General features: G+C 45.6%; 1 protein-coding gene across 1 annotated transcript; it reads left to right on the plus strand.

The window, feature by feature from the left end:
- Window positions 1-2,115: 2,115 nt before the first annotated feature.
- On the plus strand, window positions 2,116-20,090 carry LOC129380098 (uncharacterized). Its single transcript, XM_050172226.3, has 5 exons — window positions 2,116-2,229; window positions 8,227-8,375; window positions 11,609-11,676; window positions 12,921-13,004; window positions 19,921-20,090. The coding sequence occupies exons 1-5, from the start codon at window positions 2,116-2,118 to the stop codon at window positions 20,070-20,072; spliced, it is 567 nt and encodes a 188-aa protein (XP_050028183.3). The 3' UTR covers window positions 20,073-20,090.
- The last annotated feature ends 994 nt before the right edge of the window (window positions 20,091-21,084 follow it).

The following is a 21,084-nucleotide window of genomic DNA, read 5'->3' on the forward strand; positions in this document are numbered from 1 at the left end:
CGGCCGCAGCAGCAGCAGCAGCCATGCGAAAAACCGATGGTGGGCAAAGACAGCTTCTTTTTTATCCTTAGTCATGCTCGATGTGCTGTCGAAGTTCCCATATCACAAAACATTGTTATCACATGACATTGTTGTTCCCAGGTCTTCAAAATAATGAGTACGGAGAACGACGCGATGGCAGAGAAGGCGCCGGATTCGACAAGGACACGCTGGCTCTTAGCGCATCATGATTTCCTCTGCCACATTTACACTGACGCTACGATGTCGAAAGCAGTGAAATCTCTGCCCTAAATCCTTAAGCAATCGAGCAGAGGTCGCAACTTCAGGCATGCGTTGAAGAAGCCCTTGCTACACCCATAAGGTACGAAATACATGGAAGTTGGCACCGCAATACAGAACGGGATTGCGCACGTGCCTCGATCGAAAGGAGAGTGGGAAACTTCAAATTTATCGCCATCAATAAAGATATATTGAGAAGCATTTCATGCAAATATCGTTCTTTATTTAATGAAAAGGTATCGGAAATTCCTGGCTTCTTTGACTGAGCTTGCTCAAAGATTTCAGACAGTTTCTGTGCAATGCGTGGCACTGTACCGAACGTCGCCTGGTAACGAAAGATGTGCGACATCTTTCAGTCACCAAGCCGCATTGCAATCTCCGAGGTACGAATGGCGCGACGATTGGCAAGAGAGTGAACATGAAAATTTTTGCTGTTTAAGGTTTGAATAACGCATTTAGAAGATATATTGCATTTTTGAGCTGCAGTCAGTCAGTTCTTAAAACAAAGACTTCTGGCTAAAGCCGTTCCCATCTTTAGTTTCAAGGAATACAGAGTGAATGTTTGAAGGGGGAGGCATTGCTGTACAAGTGTTTTCTGTATTGCTCTTTTCAAGTGTGTAATTAGATAACCTAGAAAAGCAATGCATTTTGGTAAAGACATTGGGTACTTATTTTAGAAATGGTACAAGGTAAATAGTTTCTAGAAAAAAAAGGTTACATTTTCTGTATCGACTGACTTCAATTTAAATTTGCTGCATGTCTGGTAAAGCCATGAAGCAATCATATTAAGCAAAGTTTTACTGATATTATTGGCAATTTATCACGCAAACACTGGGGCACATCATTGAAATAGTGACAAGGTGGTGTAAAATTGTCATGTTTTTGCCATATAATTATTTTATTCTGAAAAATTGTCGCTAAAACTGGTTTAATATACGGTGCCTGAGGGTCACCATCACTAATTAGCGAGCAGCTTTACCGAAAACGCGCGGTCATTCTGAGTTCTTCACGTACAATTACCGTTAAAACTCTTCAGAATTCTGAGCCGCCAGTTTGAAATCCGCAATTTAATATTGCGGGCATTCAATATGAATACGTGCATGTCCTGTCACTTTCTGGCTGAAGGCGATCCATCGTCTCTTTTCATAACACAAGCCACTGTCAAGGGCAATAATTTAATTCCAGGAATGTCTCGCGTTTTTACTCGCTTGGGTCTGTGGCTGGAGATAAATTATGACCCCAGGGTCCAGCTTCGGTTCTCTTTCCGCAGTTCCCAGTGTGGGCTTCTGAAGGTCTGAGGTATTTCCATCAACGAAAAATTGTCTTTTTAAGTGGAAAAACATTGGGCTAGCGTACACGTAGACATTAAAAAATCAAAAGAAAGAGTGACCTGAGATAGGAGTGATGTCGACAGAAATGTCGAGGTGCTGTGACACGCATGGCAGCAACGCGAGGGCATACATACCTCGCGCTTCACAGCTACAGTGCTCTTTGCGAACGTGACACCAATTTACATAAACCTAATTTCACTTTGCACAGCTTGTTTGCTTCAAAGATGTGAAATGAACAATAAGCTGTACCAGTCTAGGAGACAGACTAGTGAAACATGCCCAGCGGACACAAGATCAATGAACTAGCACTAACAAGAAAAAGAAATGTGGCATTCATCGTGAAGCGAGAGCGACAGAATAATTAATTTCAAACGTCCAACTTATCAGTGAAGAATGTAACAGCTCTGCACATTCTCGCGCAGAACGTTATTGACCGACATCAAATTAACCGGCGAGAGTATAAATGATCGAGAGAAAAGCCTTGTGGACGTAGTCAGCTAACAGAATGAACAATTCTCTGATTGTGGTTTTGGCTGCTGTGGCCATCGTGCTGCTATCCAAATCAGATGCTGGCAAAGGACCCAATGTTCTGCAGCGCGACGTACCTGACGCTTTCAAGGTAAGGAACAATGGTTCATAGAAAATACGAGGACAATCTCCTGTATGGGTTATTTAAATGATACATAAGGTCTTAATACTAATCGCCTGCTCTTTCGTCGACGCCTGCTGCTGAGTTTGGTGTAATAGCAAGAAAAATCGCGAACGAATTATGAAACAGAGAATCGTGGTTGCAACACAGAAATATCAGCATGAGACGAGGACAAAGATACGAGCAGTAGCAATATTCACTCATGTTATACGTATATTCCAGAGGATATGGACGTAACATGAAATGACGAGGAAGATTTGGTAAATGAACCAAATATCTGGAAGATACAGTTTGTCTTCTGTGATTATTATTGTTGCGTTTCTTCTTTATCTTTAAATTGGATGATGAGGCATTTGAATGATGTCGCTGCTTCTTGGCAGATGAGCACTGGCCGATGCGCGCTGTACTACGTGACGTAATTGAAGTCTCACGTTTTGCAGACCTAGCGCGTTGATATGACCCTGCCTCCACTCGATATGAACCGTAATCAATCAGGATCAGCCGTACTACGGCTGATCGTGGCGTGCCTAAGCGGGGCCTATCTTGAACGCGATCTGCGACAGGGACACAGTGCGCCGAATGCTGATAGCTTGTTGCGCTCAGTGTTCTCGCCGCTTAGTCGGCCTTGAAGCGAGAGGCAGCCCGAAGGTCAATTCTCTGGCTGCTGTGAGCCTTATCTTGAAAGTGATCCTCCTACTTTACGGACGGACGGACGGGTTTCCTCATTGTGTAGGCATAGAAATGCTTACGGATTTCGAAAGGGCAATTTGTACTTCTGAACGGAAGTTTACGAATGCTTCCAGTTTTTGACAGCACTGGCACACTATAATTTAACCGAAAATTTGTTATCACTCTTTGCTGTTGCACTAGCTAAGTCTAAGAGTTACTCAACACAATAATATTTTCAACGCTGTTGCTTAGCTGAGTTGAGTTCAATTCTATTTCTTGCAAATAAGTACATCCAGATGCATGATGGTAGTAGAGAAGCCAGGAAAACGGCTGTTGAGACGGTGGAATTATTCAATTCTTAAAAGATGCGAGCAGTTCATAAGCCGCCTCACTGAATGCTGCTCTCCAGAGGAATATTCTCAGTAGAAACAGAATAAATTTTATTGTTGCTTTTGTTAAATAAATTCCGCCACGCATTTCGCTACAGACCCGGCGCTGCTAGCTCGAGGTGGCGAGATAAAATACCGGCCGCGGCGGGCTCCTTTCAGTGGGGGCGAAGTGCAAAAACGCTCGCGTCCCGTAATGGGGGCACGTCAAATATCTCACGGTGGTCAAAATTAATTCGGAGTCCCCCACTACGACGGACCTCAAATAAGATCGTATCTTTCGCATGCAACACCCCAGAGATAATTTCTTTAATAGTATAGCGTCGAGGGGCAGCGAATAGAATGCGTGTTTCGTGCTGTGAACGCGCACATCAACGCTATATAGAAGCAGATGCGGCATTTGTTGCAGTTATGACGAGCACGCTGATCAGTGCTGGCTGGGTAGCGACAGGCACACCGCACCACAACACACACCAAATAAGCAGTGACACGAGGTGAACGTGGATTTGCGGTTCAGCGTGCTTATGCAGGACGTATCCAAGCGTGAACCATTGCAAAATCAACGAGAAGCGTCGGGCGACTTCCATAAAGACTGCCGGATCCGTCTAACGTACACTCGCCCAGAAAATAGAGAATTTTAGTTTAGGGGACGCAAGCGGCTTGCGTACGCAAGAACTGGGAGCGACGGTACTGCGCATGCGCAGACTGCTTCGTCTACTTGCGTCATTGGGTTGTTTGGCCGGCTGAAAACATCGCTCCCCTAAGTGGTCACGTTACCCACGTGACTCTCGCGGTGTAGGAGAACTTACGAGTAGCTAGCGGGTAGATAATCTAATAAATCTTTCGCCAAGTGTCGACAGACGTCGTTTTTATATATATTAGAGAGGTTTAGCGTGTCCGGTATTCGGAAAAACGCAGGCTGGGGCGTTGGGGCGAGAAAGTGAACGGGAGCGGCCTGCATGGTGCATCCACCTGATGGTGCAAAGCTCAAACGGACAAAAACAGCTAATATTGCTGTAACCGAGTCTATTCTACTTAGTTGCTGGTATAAATTTTCGGCACTGGCGTAATCGTGTTGCTGGCAAAAATATACATCCGCAGCAGAGTAAAATACACTTGGTTACTGCAATATTAGCTGTTTTTGTCTGTTTGAGCTTTGCGCCACCAGGTGGCTGCACCATGAAGGCCGCTCCCGTTTACGGCTCCGCCCTAACGCCTCAACCTGCTCCGCCTGCGTTTAGCCAAATACTGGACACGCTAAACCTCTCTATTAACAGCTTTTAATAAGAATAGTTTTATGTGCTTAACTTTATATGCTTGATTCCATGTTTTAAAATATGATAACGCAGCAAAGATCGGACGTTGATGGCGCTGCGAGCGCATGCGACCTCACTGCGGCTTGCGTTTGGGGCGCTAACCTATAGGGTGTTTCTGCTTTCCTACGCAAACGCAAACGCACCCAAGCGCTATAGGGGCCCCAACGCCTTGCGTCCCCTAAACTAAATCTCTCTAATATTATGGGGAGAGCGAGCGCGCGGAGAAACGGCCCTCCTCGCCTTCTAGCGGCGCACCACTGGCGTCGAGACCAACGCCTGCGCGCATGCGCGTCCCTCCAAGAGTGCAAGCGTGCATGTTTCCGCGCTTCCTCCTTGGGCATTGGCGATATCCCTGTGCAGCCCCGAGGTGCCCCTCCTGCGATTGGCGCCGTGGCGGCTGTGACGGGCGAAACTTCGTTTTCGCAACGGAAATGAAGACTTCCCCATTTCTCTCTTGCCTGTCTCCTTCTATTGAGCGCGTTTTCTGCCACGCTCTTCTGCGGGAGAATACCCCGTTCGTAAAATGAAACAAACACCGAAGACTGGCCACTTAAAGGTGCAGCGCAGAAAGAAAAAAAGACTTCCTGCGTTCGCCACCATGCCCTATGCGTCTGTGCACGTGACCCGAGAAAACGCGGCCGCAGCATAGCGCACAAGCTCGCGCTTGAATTAGTTTTGCCTGTCGAAGCCGCCACAGCGCCAATCGCAAGAGGGGCGTCTCGCGGCTACATTCGGTTATCGCCGGCGCGCAAAGATGAAGCGCGGAAATACGCACGCTTGCAGACTCGGAGAGATGCGCATGCGCGCAGGCGTCGGTCTCGACAACAGGGGTGCGCCGCTAGAAGGGGAGGAGGGCCGTTTCGCCACGTGCTTACGCGTCGCGCAATATATTGTGGGCGAGTGTACCTTTAGAGAAAGTTGTAGGGAGATGATAATTTTTCTAAATTCTTTATTCTACCTTTTATTCCCTTCACCCCTTTCCCGAGCACACGGTACCCAGCCGGTACTTACACTGGCTAACCTCCCTGTCTCTCCTCCCCTTATTTCTCTCTCTCTCTCTTTCTCTCTCTGTAGGGAGATGTCAGACGTACTAGTAGTCACAGCAAATATTGTAACATCTCTTTGTTACATGCGGTTTAGGAAGTTAATCCGATGCTGACTGAATTGAAAAACGCTTCACTACAATGGAAAAACAATATATTTTATACTTATTCAAATACTTCAGACGCCCTTGCGATATATTTTTTTTCTCTTTGTGGGCGCCTGTTGTTAAGAAGCACAGGCAGGCGTTTTCGCGAAAGAAGAACGTTCCATCGGAAGAATGTTTGTGCGGGGGTCGTAGTGGCCGTGGAATATATACGTGCATGAGGATATGATTTGCTGACTGCCTAAAGAAAAGTCTATCACTTGTTTTATGAGCTCAACCTGGCAATATCTTTTTCTCTAAACGAATTACTCAGAATAATAGTAACAGTTCGATCACTTATAGGGGCACACGCAATCAGTGTTACCATCCGTGTGATATAAATCTAGCATTTCATAAGTTAAAGAAAAAAAATGCATCCGGACACAAACGATCTGAGGTTCATTGTTGGCATTAATGCGATTAACATTTAGGCAACTAAGCGACCCATCGTTTTGACACCTGCTAAATGCCTTATGAATGAGGCGTGCACTGCAGGCCGTCTATTGTAGCTCGCTTCTGATGGATGGATGGATATTATGAGCGTCCCCTTTGGAACGGGGCGGTGGGTGGCGCCACCAAGCCCTTGCTATTATACTGTTTAATGCCCTACCTAGCTTAAACAATAAAAACAGACAAAAACAACCACTATGAACTCCAACAACCAAATTTTCTGACCCCCGTGGACACGCTGCGCCATACAGCGGCGTCACCGCAAAACCGACGCGTGTCCGAGTGTACATTATGAGAAGACTGAACACATAGGGTGTCCCAGACAGCTTTAGCCAATGTTTAAAAGCGCGACGATTTAGATTGACGCTGCTAAATGGATGCTGCACATATGAAACAAAAAAAATTTATTTTGTATTTAGCTTAATAGCATAATCACTTAACATTATTTAAGCAACTTCACGATTATTAACCTTTGGACAAAACTTTCAATGCGACGTTTCCAGAGCATTCTAGCAAACGCCTAGCTTGACATCTTATCTATCCCTACTTGTTGCGCCATGGTAGTTTCTTCACTTGTTTTATAGAATACTTTCAAAACACCCAGAAAAGGAAGAAGGAAAAGATTGTCTTGGCAAAAACGAAGAACACAGCAAATATAAAGAAAGGAAATATTGCTTAATATGGTTGACCGCGGTGACACCTTAACAGTGCCCAACATATAGCTGTACCACTCAGCGCTGTACACACATGACAGGCAATTGAGCTCAGTCGTTTCTGTGATGAGCCGGTGGAGGCGAATATCATGTATTATCGACGCATCTCGGGGGATACGGAGACGTACGGTTTTCGGAGGATATCAATAAAAAAAAAATCAACTTCACGATTGCGGCTGTTTTCTACACACTGAAGTTTCACATGAAGGTTCCATTTTATTGTGGATATTGTATTATATAGAACTTGGTTCTTCAACCAGCCCGTTTTTGACGAAATATATTGTCATTTAGTTTTGCCCAGGTCCTTTGAGATTAAGCGATGTTCAAGATATTGCGGCTGTGACGTCACTTTGTCGCTTCTGTCATTGGCAGCACTTCGCAGAATACCACTGGACATAAGTTTTCACTAGCCACTGGGACGTACATTATATGCGACATTGCGAGGGGCGGAATTAGAGCATATTTGCAATTTTTTTGAGAAACTGAGCAATTAATCAAGCGAAGTGCTTATACCGAATAATCCGGACCATAAAAGGCGATCTTGCTGCGGAATTCCAGCGAGAGTAGGGGGCGTATTCTTGGATGATTACTTTCCACTATATTACATTCACTGGGCACTTATTGGGTGGTTGAGCAAAACCAGATAAAGTGATAAAGATAAGTGTCTGTTCAGCACTACTTTACGCGATTGATAGTATCGCCGAAAGTGACAACCCCATAATACGTCCCCACAGTAGACGTAAGTGCTACATCTCCTCTCTATATGTTATCTGGTGACGTACGACGAAAAACGCGCATAACTCCACGTTTAAGCGCAGATGTATAGAGACCAGGTGCAGTGTGGTGTCGTGGGCGCAACTTTCAAAGAATTCTTCGGTTGTTCACTGCGAAGATATTTTTCAAGGACATGAAAAGTTGTGAAGGAAATGAGGGTGAATCTGAGAGCGAGACAATTCCTGAAGGTAGATATCTCAGTTATCTTTATTTCTTTATTTTATGAGTGAGTTCTTCACTGCACAGTCCTTCACAGGGAATAGGTATCAATGTATACTTGCAGATGTCCCGGTGCAACAAACCTGACGTATATACTCTACGAAGCTGTCACCCTTAATATTAGAACTTGAGCGTAGAGTATACATTGTCACATTTTTAGATCTTCTGAGGAAGGCATCACTTCGTAAATGCACAGCTTACAACCAAAATTTTCGGTAGGCAATATACCTGAAATGTGGTTTCTTCACTCCTAGGTATTCGCGGCGTTCCCTTACGCTGTCGCCATTTCCGACGCTGACAATGATACCATCTTTGAATGCATGACGACGATGCGCAAGGACTTTGACCCAGAGGCGAAGACAGTAACCTATGTGTGGTCAATAAATAATGGTCCTGGCAAGAGGTAAGTCTTTCGTAACTCTCGTTTTCCAAAAAAATTAACCAAAGCAAACACCATAGCGATATTCAAGGCTACAAAAGCGTCATAGCTGAGCTCAATAATGCCTGTTAAAAATTCGTTGGACTTACATTTGTAGTTGAGATGCGCAAGATATCGTGCTACATATTAATAATATCCTGGTCTAACCAAGATATCCTGAAAACTTTAGGGCTCCGCAGTGTCCGGACAAAATGCTCTGCTTCCAATATTTTTGAATAATTAGCAGTTATCACATATAAAAAAGAAGATGAAAGAGACTTGCAGCCTCAGTTTCGCCATCTGGAGTAGGTTAAGCTCTTACATTAAACCAAAATTGGAGATCCTACGCTTTCATTTTTCAGGGCAGGGGGAAGAGATCTCACGCGAAGCATTTTGCAGTAATCTATGAGGCCTGTTTAAGGTTTGCACGAGGTGGCACATATGCGGGAAAGGCGAGCAAGTATGTGGTTGATGCGAGCTTGTGTCTGATGATTCCTGCAAGACGACGCCAGCAGCACGGTTGCAATGTCGGCGGAACGATGACGACAACGACAATGACTGAACCTTTTTTAAGCAGCACGAACCTTTTGCTTCGGAGATGTGCTTGAATGCTGGCGCAAATTGTGAATGCATGACAGGGCCCGCTCGCCAATCTTTTGCAGGAAGTAACTGGAACGAGGATCGCCTGTAGCACTGTTTACTCACGCCTTCTATGACTGCCTCTGTGACCTTATGGGTGGACCGTCTGGTCATGGCGATGGCGGCTCCGGTTAAAATTCCAAGAGCAGCCACATTTCATCTTCATTGAAAAGATTGCGGCTGATGAGGCAGGACGGAAACATTACTACCGCAAAGTACCTGTTAGTATAGATATGGAACGGTGCACAGTAAGGCAAGCGGGGTTAAAACAGATATTTGTTTCTCAAAACCTTGCGCTTCAACTATCGTAGCTTGTACATTTCTGCCTACGTATTGATTATCTGTATCGTCTCTAGAAGCACTAGTTATTGTCTCGCTCCGAAGGATATAAAAGACAAACAATACTGTTACGCACAGTCGCACTGGAAGGAAACGCTAACACTGGAAAACTAGCTAGAAATCGAAATAATTTTGGCACGTTTTCTATTTTTGCCAAACTGTTCCTTTACGCACGCTAACGTTCACCTCCAGAGGAGCCTTAAGGCCCTCCTACGCCAACATTGCGAAATATTAATTTCAAGATGTTGCGTTGAAGATGTATACTTGTTTATTTCTTTTTGTTCGTATTTTATTCCAGCATGACAGTAAACAAAGCAAGAATTTTACGCGCATAGACAGAAATAGAGTGGTGTGCGACGCAGTTCCGCAGTGCAAAATTCAGGTGATACGAATTGCCGCTGCTTCCACACACATTCACTTCTATGTCCCAACGAATGCAAGTAAAAAACATCTAAACGAAGAAATAACGCTTGTACTTGACATAAAGTTGATTCAAAACGGGATGTTATTAGAAAGCTTTTCCCTAGAGGCTTCTTTCTAAACACATGGAATCCGAGAAATCGTTTTCCCTGCTATCAGTGCCCCACATTTCATGAACATTACTAAATTTTAGAGAAAAACATAAAAGATCCCTAGGGGAAAGGAGCAGTTTTGAGATTAAAGCTATCAATAATTTATAAAAAATGCTTGAATATTGCGAAAAAATCTTTGGAATCATATTTATAACATTCCAACACAACATTGCATAATAGATCACATTTACGCGACCTCTATTATTGCGATATCTGCTCTCAGCACGAAGCACCCGATTAGTAATCGCGTATTTAAAATTTTAAGCTTATAAATTTAAGTCCATTATCGTAAAGAAAGAATTGGAGTCTATTGTAGTGCTTTCTGCTGACCCAAGAAATCGTCTAGTTCAATGGAGTGTAAGAAACCTCATTAATATCAGATGAGCGGTTGGCCAATGAGATACTTTCTGTGTTTTACATGTATTTAAATGGAGAAATTAGAATTGACTAGGAGGTTGAGCTTAAGGCAATTTTTAGATATTATTTAATGATTGAGGAAATACTATCAGTTGACGCCAGAGGGAAAATTGAGTACAAGGACAAGTTGTCGGCAGAGTCTGATTATTGGGCGCTGCCTGGCAGATAAAAAGCATTGACAGAACTGCAGTTCCAGAACACCAATTTACAGTAGAAATGAAAACAATATTGGAGAACTACCGCACATTTTAGAATAGTGGTGAACGTTATATTTAGTTAAGTCAGTAAGTGCAACACACTTAATGGCGAATCGTATAATTTGTTTATTTTGATTCTATGGAAATGCAGTCTTATGTGTTTTTAATTTTGTTTTTGCACTGCGCAAGTCACAACTAAGGCTTCTCTCACCATCTTATTTTATGGCCTCCAGTGTTGACAAGCTTTGCGCATACGCAAACACTAAATGATTTTTTGGGGGGGTATCACTTGACGAAACCACCATCTGATAATGAGGCACGCCGTCCTGAGGGACTCCGGAAGTTTGGACCACCTGAAGTTCATTAACGTGTACCCTAATCTAAGTACACGGGTGTTTTCGCATTTCAACCCCATCGAAATATGGCCGCCGCGGCCGGGATTCTATCCCGCGACCTCGCACTTGGCAGCCCAACACCATACCCACTAAGCAGGTGGTCTATAATAATTGTCGATACCATTACACATTGTTAAATGCTCCCCTGATACAGATAGCGATGTGTTCACAGCAAAGGTGCATGCTTTATGACGTTAGGCATTCTATGTATCCGGTGAGAGAATGATGGAACCGGATGAAGCAGCAGCAAGGCCACTGATCGGAAAGGGGAAGGAAAAAAATTTGGTGGCTATCTATCATTGTGACATTGTGTATTAACTTGTTACAGCTATCTACATGATCATCACTTCACGCTGACGGATGTCGAACGGAAATCTTACAAGGAAAGTCAACAGAAGAGTGCTGTCACGCCCATGCTTGACTCATATTTAGAAACTTTCTCTTTTGGTGCATTGTTAAAAAAATATACCTACGCATATAAAGAAGGCAAAGCACGATTGATGGTAGCACGCTTAGCAGAATGTATTGATAGTTTTTAGCATTTGAAGCGCTGACTCGGAGAGTTCACGGTCATGCTCACGCGTACTAACTTTATTGAAAGATGAACTGCATTAAGCGTTGCACAAAATGGGTGCTCATTGAGCAATGTTGCCTTTCAGGAAGCATGTTGGTTTCCACCACACCGCCGGGGCAACGCCCGATGCCACAAACTTTACAGTTGGCAGACGTACGTACATTGAATATTCTCACTTCATGATCGTACTTGTCAAACTCAACTCTTGATCGGCTGTGTCGTAACGAGGCCACAGTGCCTGAATTTCTCATTCAACGCTAAACGAAAATGCCGTGAGCACTTCTGGAAATTTTTCTTTCGTACCATAACATAAAGACGTGCACTGCTATCGCCGAAAGAAATTCTCCGCATATTACAGCAAAATATGTTGATTGATCTTGTGTAAAAATGCAAGTGTAAGAATTACACCTTGAATACAATTGAATATCTTTAGTCGGCTCATTGTATTGAACGTTCCAGTCTACATTACAGCTCCCGTACTTGCTGTGTCCGCCAATGTATATGCGCAACGCTGTCGGTATGCTCTAGACGGCCGTAGCTGCACTTGTAAATGTCTGACGTCTTATAGCACGAGACCTTTCAAGTGCAGCTAGTCCCTTGTGGTTGTTCTACGTCAGCTGAAGACGACTGCGTTTCTTCGTGGCACTTACCACCAAGAAAGTAATCCCCACTCCCTCCAGTGACCCATAGTTTGGTGACAATTAGTTCTAGTGGCACTGCCTTTGAAACGGGGCGACAACACCAAGCCTACTTGAGCTAATGATACCCTACAGGAGTAATTGCAGTCAAGCATTGTGCAAATGTCTAGATGATGTTTTTTTTCTCTTCATCAAAACGTCTACCTTCATATTGCAAACTTATCTACGACTCTGACGACTACGGTATGTGTTTATGTTGTTTAATGCTTCTTTGTACAAAGCCTCTCTCTTAATAATTCCATGGTTTTCGGTGAAAACTAAGCCGATATGGATGGGCAACACCGGCCTACTTGACAAGATTCCTTTGCATTTATCTTGCACCTTCTTCTTGAATAAACTTCAAACAATTTCCTCCCCGCTCTCATTGTGATCATTTACCTTGCTGTCACAAATAAGCATATCCTTTTTTTTATTATTTCGACTTCTGTGACCCTACTCCCAGTGCACTGCTATTCTCCTACCGATGGGGATTAGGACAGTGTTAGTTATATGCCCATGGAAAAGTAAATCAGTTGCTCTTCCAGTAACAGATACGTTCATCAAAACAATGGCTCTAGAGTCGGACACTCCCGTATTCGATCATTGCAGACCACTTGCTACTTCTGTGTATAGACGTGCATTGTAAACTTTTACCGATTAGCAATTGCCTTGTGCTTCAATTTTCGCATGTATTTACTTTGTATTCCCGCCTTTTTGCAGATTCGAACAAGGTGGAAGTGGCGTATATAATTTGGAGCGACTACAAGGACTGCGCCATTACGGAAGTTCCACACTTCGGAGACCGTAAGCATTAAGTCAAATGACACTCAATCGATCGCTATATGAAATTATTTCTTGCTTTTGAAGCTAAACTTATGTGACTGACAAACTAATAATAGTCAGGGTAACAATTTAAAGAAAAATGAACAGTTACTCATATGGGGCTCACGCCCCTAAAATAAGGGCCGAATGTTTCGGCTTTCCAATAAGGCAAACAAAGATCCCTTCTCCAGTACAGCGAAACATAAATATTGAAGGAAGTAGCTACGTTTTGGACTTGCCAAAGCGATCATGTTGGTGTTTTCAATGACAAAAATGCTTGGTTGATCAGTAAACCTGAGCTTGCGGCCCCGTTGTGTGGTAACAAAAACGTAAACAAAGTCAATGAAGCTTTCAAAGAAAAAATTGTAACGCGAAAGTGAGTGTTTGTGCGTGTGTTGGCTGCGAATGGACGTTTTGTACAGTATAAAGAACGAACGAAATTTGTATACAACGTCATCTATGTTTATAAAATTTCCGCCATCTGGGTTTTTGTAAGCACTGGAATTTTCACCTGAAGCAGGCAGCATGGTGAAGCTTCGAAGCGGTCGAAAAGCGTTGCATATATATATATATATATATATATGAAATGTAACCGTACGTTAGTGGAGCTCTTTTTTCTACATCAACAATTGGCTATTCTTTATAATAACGACGAATTACTAAGCAATGTGCTTTAAAGAGAAAAACATAAGGTCGCACGCAAGGGTTTGTAGCACAACCAACAGAAAGGCTTGCATATCCTCTCAAAAGATGAAGCGCCAACAGAGACTGCCCACTAATGAAGAGTGTGCTGTCTCTGTTGGCGCTTCATGTTTGAAAGCTATAAACCAACTAGACTCAAAACGTGTTCTTCCTGGGTATTGTAAATGACAGCGTGACACTATCTTGTATGGTCATAACTTAGCAATCATGCATAGAAACATTGATAGATGGACAGAATGCGTTTCGTTTGCAGCAATTTATATACCAATCAGGATGTCCATGGACGTCGCAGATAGTGTGAAAAAAGATACTTTACTTTTATAAATTCATTGAGAGCTCCATTTGCTATTTGGCTGGCGGTTGAGTCCAAGCCGCTCCCCTTGCAAGGATCGGTGAGACTTATACAAGCTGAAGAGGGAAGTGAGCAGTAGAGCTCAGTTCATCTAATACACTGTCCTGAAAAGATGCTTGGACTGATCTATGAAACTAGCTAAAATATTTGTAATAAAGCAGACTTATTTACATGCGAGAACAGAAATTGTACATATAATCTTGTGGGTCTTTTTAACTTAAAGCTATATAAAGGTCCGTTGTGGGTCATCAGATTTGGTGTCGCCTGGATCGAGTCTCTAAATCATTTCCAGTTAGTAACCACCGCTGTTCCAACAACTGGAAAGGAGTGTTAAGCTTTTAGACGTCTCAACTTGTGTTTTTCTCTCTATATCCTGCGGTTGTTTAGTGGCCATTGCGTTGCGCGGCTGAGCTCTAAATTGCAGCTTTGGTCACGGCGGCTACACTTGGAGGCCAAAACACTCGTCTACTGAGATTTAGGAGCATGTTAAAGAAGCACAGGTGGTTAAAATTTATCAGGGGTCCCCCACTGCAGCGTCCTTCATAATCACATAATTTAAGCTAGTTGAAACCTGGGACCTTAATTTTTTTTAACGCGTGGAAAATTTTCGGTTATGAATATAGCTTCCAACTTGCTGCCGCAAGCGGCACATTTCGAGTGCATTATCAGCTATCAATATGTCATGGAAAAAAATGGCGCTTGCAAGTTTAGATCAGGAAAAATTGCTCGAACGGTCTCTCAATTGTTGCAGTGTTGTCTCAGGATGGAGAGGGATGTACATAGAGTATCTAGCACTGATACTTGGACTGCAATCCTGAAGGCGGTAATTACTGCTTGTAATTTAACGTAGATTGGGCGTTTGGAAGAATTACGACCCAGAAGCCACGCCTATCAAGTGTTACCAACTACTGCGAGTTACTCACACTTAGAAAGTGAACAACAAACTGGGTGTTAAGAGTCTTCCATATTTCTTAGTAACGTTGGTCGACTGATACATACGGGTTCATTGAGTCAGCAATATTAAAGCACGTGAGCGTGTTTATGGACTGGCATATAACCAAAGCAAAAGGTTACGTTATAACGTAAGACAGTCATGTTTCCAATTACTAGCTTTGCTGAATGAAGAGCCGAAGCAATGACTTCATAATGGTTGTCTCATTGAAGATATCACATAAATATTAGCTTCGATTACTCAAGTTTTATGTCACAATCACTTGGAAATAACGGCTAGATTGTTCTGACGCACGGTGTGCTAAAGCTACTGGGCCATTCTACAGAGGATGCTCAAAACACAAGTTGAAACTACGCTTGCAAGAAATCTACTTCACTTTCTGAAAAGTTTTCGGGGACTTTTTTTGAGGAAGACTGAACCCTTGTGATAATGAGTACGAAAGCTCATCTGAGAACTGTCGCACAAAGGTACCCCACCTTTGTTTTTCGCCTTGGTGCTGACACTAATTATTGTGCCTGTCCATCAACTTGATACCAGGCTCGCGATGACGAGTGGCTAAAGTGTGGTTCGCATCGTGTGCACGGTTCACAATATTTACGCTCACAAAATTGAGGTCAGCCTTTCTATTGACAGTACCTGTAGCGTGCTTTCGTAGTATTCCATGGAGAGGAAGAAACAGCATGTATGCATGGCTCAATTATTGTGATCGGAGACCCTATTCTAGGGACCGGACCCCGCCACGTCTTGGGCTCGCCGGATGAGCTCCAGCTGGGCTCGAGGTTCGCCGTGGCACAAGACGCCCTGCCACTGAAGATTTTTGGCGTGGGCATGTTTGTAGTATTAATTCCATTAGGTGTGTGTTGGCACTCCACCATTGTGGGAGATACGGGTTTCTTCCTCCGTACTCTTGGGACAAAGGAACGACAACACAGTAGTGCAAACAGTCACAAGGGCATTTATTGCACCTTTCATGGATCAATGCCTGCTAGCCGTCAATGCCTGCTAGCCGAGTTCATATCCCCAAAACATGCCGATAGGCGCGCGACAAATCTAGAAGTCCGACTCACCGCGTCCTCGCGAGCGAATATGTTCGCTCCATGCTGGATCCCAACGCCTGGTCGTTCGCGTGTATAGTCACGCGAATCGTGGCGCGTTCCAAGGCGGCCACGCGAGGCGGTCTCGCAGATGCATCGGTCGCCGCGCGCTCGCGGGAGACGTCCTCCGCCGCGCGCCGACCCGTCGGGAAAGAGAGCAAGCGCCTGTCCCTCGGCGCCCGAGTAACCCCGCCGCGACGGTGGTGCCATCTCTCACACCGCGCTTGTACCACTCCGAGCGCCGCGGGCGCCAGGCCACGCGAGCCGTGCGGGAAAAACAGCATATCAGGGGATGCGCTATGCGGGAAAACATCAGGGGAGGCGCGAGGGTCGCGCATCCCCACATCCCCCCAACCTTAAATCACTTCTTATTCCGGCGAAACATGTGACACGGTCTAACATCAACACGTGCTTCGCGAACAAGGTGGTACATGCAACAGTGGCCGCGCCGGGGAAATGTCCACACGCTGTCCATAACATGCGAGCCGACTGTCCTTGGGGTACACCGCTGGCGTCCGCCGGTCACAGCAGTAGCTTTGCGACTCGACGGCATCATTCCAGGCCAGGACTCCGGAGACGACGACGCAGTAGTCGGTACGAGCAAGCGTCGCTCGCGCCGACGCGCCCTGCTGGCAAGAGCCGCCGTAGCTGTTGGTGACCGCTGGCTCCTTTGTCCGCCGCCGAGGGTTGTGAGCTGGATGCAGGAGGCCGCCGAAGTCGCTGCGCCGAACTGGCCACAGCATCACCATCGCCCGGGGTGACTCGATCGTACTCCGGGCAGCAGCGCAGACCATGTGCAGGTGACAGCAAGCCAGGGGTGACTCCAATCACGCTGCGTAAACTCAACACACTCGGCAAACACTACAGTAGTGCAAGGGAGAGGAATTCTGCATGCGCATCGCCCACGTGGTACGATGTTCAACTCGGCTAGCAAAAGATCGGGCAGCTACTCAGATGCTAAGTTCACGTGAACGAAGCTCGCTTTCTTGAGTCGAACGAGTAATTTCAATTCGTGCGAGGCTAACCAGAATGAGGGAAGCAACTTGCAACACCTCAACGCCACGGTCCACCAGGTTGTGTCCCTCCACGTGCGACAGGCAGCTTCGTAAAGCCTTAGGCCTAAAGCGTCGCTACTCTGACAACAACCGGCATCCAAAAACAACACTCAAAATGAGCGCAAAACAGGCAGCCGCGAGGAGACGTTAGCTCTGTGAGGTGGTCCTACTCCGCTCGGTGCACACAGCATCCGAGTTGACGGCGCCCACCGTCCCAGACGGTGTCGGAGCGCCCGGTGCCAGGCCGCAATACCAGTCAGCCCGTCGTGGCACCCGTGGCCCGCGGCCACCCGGCTCCCAGAGCCGCGACTTCATCCGAGTCAAAGAGATAGAAGAAGCTATTTACATAAGAAGTTCGGACCACCCACGAGGCTTCCGTACTCACTCGCTTCAGGCTTGCCACTGCTCCGCGGGCGCTCAGCCTCGCTCTCCCAGGATGCAGACCACGTGGCTCTCGTACCGACGAATGTCATTAAAAAAACACTTGCGAAAAGGCTTAGCATGTTGACATGTTCAAACACACTACAGCCTCCGTCGCCTCGCTCAAGAAAGCACGCCGCCGATGCTAGCGATCAAAATTCACGCTAGGCCTACGCTTCGGTTCAAACAAAGGTCTTGAACGAAGCAAAACTGTTAAATCTATCGTCCGATGCCCCAAGAGGCCCCACGTTGGGCGCCAGATGTGGGAGATACGGGTGGTTCTCCTCCGTACTCTTGGGACAAAGGAACGACAACACACAGTAGTGCAAACAGTCACAAGGGCATTTATTGCACCTTTCATGGATCAATGCCTGCTAGCCGAGTTCATATCCCCAAAACATGCCGATAGGCGCGCGACAAATCTAGAAGTCCGACTCACCGCGTCCTCGCGAGCGAATATGTTCGCTCCATGCTGGATCCCAACGCCTGGTCGTTCGCGTGTATAGTCACGCGAATCGTGGCGCGTTCCAAGGCGGCCACGCGAGGCGGTCTCGCAGATGCATCGGTCGCCGCGCGCTCGCGGGAGACGTCCTCCGCCGCGCGCCGACCCGTCGGGAAAGAGAGCAAGCGCCTGTCCCTCGGCGCCCGAGTAACCCCGCCGCGACGGTGGCGCCATCTCTCACACCGCGCTTGTACCACTCCGAGCGCCGCGGGCGCCAGGCCACGCGAGCCGTGCGGGAAAAACAGCATATCAGGGGATGCGCTATGCGGGAAAACATCAGGGGAGGCGCGAGGGTCGCGCATCCCCACACCATGAAGTGAAAATTTGTTGGTGGGGCGCTGCAGCCTGGACATAAACTGGTTTAGGAGGTAGGGGAAAACGGTCAGTAGGTTCGGAAACAAATTTCTTTTGGGGCGTCGCAAACGAACAGATTTTTCAAGGGTAAATGATCTGGTGGGTGGCTTGTATCTGAAATGGCAAAATCTTTAATAATCCAGAGTGTCTCTAATCTTGTGTGGAATGTTCCACGATTTAGGGTATGGGTTGGCCGTCCCAGTGCACGGGTTCTCCCGGCCAGTAAATACTCGGACAGCGCATGAGCGCCATCATTGCCCGGCAGTAAGGCGTGGCCAGGTATCCAGATCAGCCTGACCCTCTGGGGTGCGGTAGTGATAGAGATTTGCGCTAAGATTTTGTGTGTGGCTTGGTGCAGGTTAGTATCCCGTAGGAACGCCCTACAGGCGTCCTGCAAACCCCTAATTATGAGGTGTGCGTTGGGACTATTGTTGTTTAGGATGGGCGAGATGGCGTTTGCTATAGCCACCTCTTCATCCTCGCTGGGGCTGGCGTTAAGGACGGTGACAGATGATGTGATGTGGTGTTTATGATCTATAACTATAGCCACCCGCCTTCTCTGCTCTGAGGCAGTGTCCTTATGGTAGGCCGTACCGGAAGTTTGGGACTCAATTTCTGCAAAACGTCGCTTTTTCTTACACAAATTTATTTAATCGCCCAAAAGTGCTAGCAAAACTTGGTCACTCATAAACCATCTCAGAGGGAAATCCAAGACTGTAAAATCTGTGATAGAACATTTTCCTGAGCTGGTGAAGGTATTTGACCCGGGCCTATCATCTTCCTTAGTGATATTAGGCGTGCGCGTTTCGCGGGATCGGGCGGGTAGTTCGTGTGCCGTTCAGTGGGGATGATAATGCTGGAAGTACCCTAGCCATCCTAAGAGGTACCTGTCCGGGTACTTCAGTCTGAGTCGTTGTATATAGCTGAGTAGGACGTTGCGCCTCGAGTAGCTCACTGAGAGTGTTATGCACTCCCAGTGCCAGGAGCTGCTCAGTTGAGGCATAGATAGGGATTCCCAGAGCTAGGTTTATTGCCTTCCGCATGATGACGTTGATTTTATTCTCTTGTGATTGAATGAGCCGGTGATATCGAAGGTGCTATGTAATTCGGCATGCGACACATGCCGCAGTGGTTCTAAGCAGATCGCGCTCCTTGAGGCCGGATCGGCGATTACTTACGCGTCGTATCATGACCATTATTTCATCTGCTTGTTGTTCTAGGATGGAAAATATGTGACTTGCATTGCCATCCGCTTGTACATAGAATGCAAGCATTCGGGCTGTTTGCACTGTAGGTATTTCGGTGCCGTTAAGCTTGACGTTTATGTCAGCTGGTGGTGTTAGGGATCTGGGTCTCAGAATCTGAGCGATTATTCAGGGCTCGCATTTTTGGGGGGAGCAATCAAGGCTGCACATGTCAGTATCTTAATCGTCAGACATTTTTTTAATTTTTTCTCTTGCTCTGCAGAATGCACACTATGGGTGTCGAAAGAAGTGGAGGACCTTGTACCCCTGTACTGTCTCGAGCAGTTTCACGACGTATGTGGTGTCGTGGTGCCCCTTCACGACAGCGACCTCTGCGAGGATGATGAGAATGACGAGGAGGACCAAGATGACTAGGCGCCCAAAGCACACACTGGATAATAATAGCGTTAATAATAGCTGTTAATAGCGAGACAGTCGCCAGGATTGTGCGGTGAACGCGACCAATTTTTTCTACCAAATAAAGTTTTGCTTGGAAGTATTGATCATATATTATTACGCCCGAGTGTTATTCTTTTTTCTTCCACGTAGTGTCAGTCGATGCTGATATTGCGAAGCTCAAGGCAAGTTATCCGATCGATTCTCGAAACAGGCAAAAGCTCGCTGAGATGTATTGTGCAGATGCTGTAGGCAAGCAAAGAGAACTGGCTGAAGACCAAATTCGCGGCGAAGGTGCGCGAAGTGTGATTTTGGTATTGTTGAGAGAAAAATGAAGGTTATAATGAAGAGAAATGAGGAAAGGTTGGCCGGGAGAGTTTGACTCTAGCCTTTGTAATAGGAAATTGCATGCTTTTATATAGGACTGTTTGAAATGCAGTAATGCAGACGGATTACAGAGAATGACGGTTGCAATTGCAGATATTTCTTTCACATTGAATAAGTGTTGGTGTAGAAGTATTTCTATAAGAAAAGTTGATACGCTAGGAAGGTCCTTTTTTTTGGCAAGTGGAGTTGACTACTGCATCAGACTCTGCACCAGGACTTCATTTACTTGTCAAGAAGAAAGTAAGACTTCACTATTGAAGCCTTCAAGTAAATGCTACTGTAAGCCATATTTTGTCAACTATAAAGGTGCATAAAATTAAAACGGTACAGTGCTGTGAAAATTGTGGGAACCATGTTTACTTAAACATGATCTCAGTGGTCACTATGAGCAAGCCAAAAATAGAAACTATCAGCACCTTTTCATAACGATACTCAACTTCATACACGATGTTATACAGTTCAATGTCTACAACTAGTGGTGTTCCGTTCACATTTATCTGCCTTTATGTAAATTACTGCAAATACTTGTCATCAGGAAAATCATGAAATTATTTCATTCTTACATCTTATTTTGAGATTTGCAGCACCCTCACATCAATTGTTT

Source organism: Dermacentor andersoni, chromosome 6 (genome assembly GCF_023375885.2).
Source record: "Dermacentor andersoni chromosome 6, qqDerAnde1_hic_scaffold, whole genome shotgun sequence".
NCBI classification, from domain to species: domain Eukaryota; kingdom Metazoa; phylum Arthropoda; class Arachnida; order Ixodida; family Ixodidae; genus Dermacentor; species Dermacentor andersoni.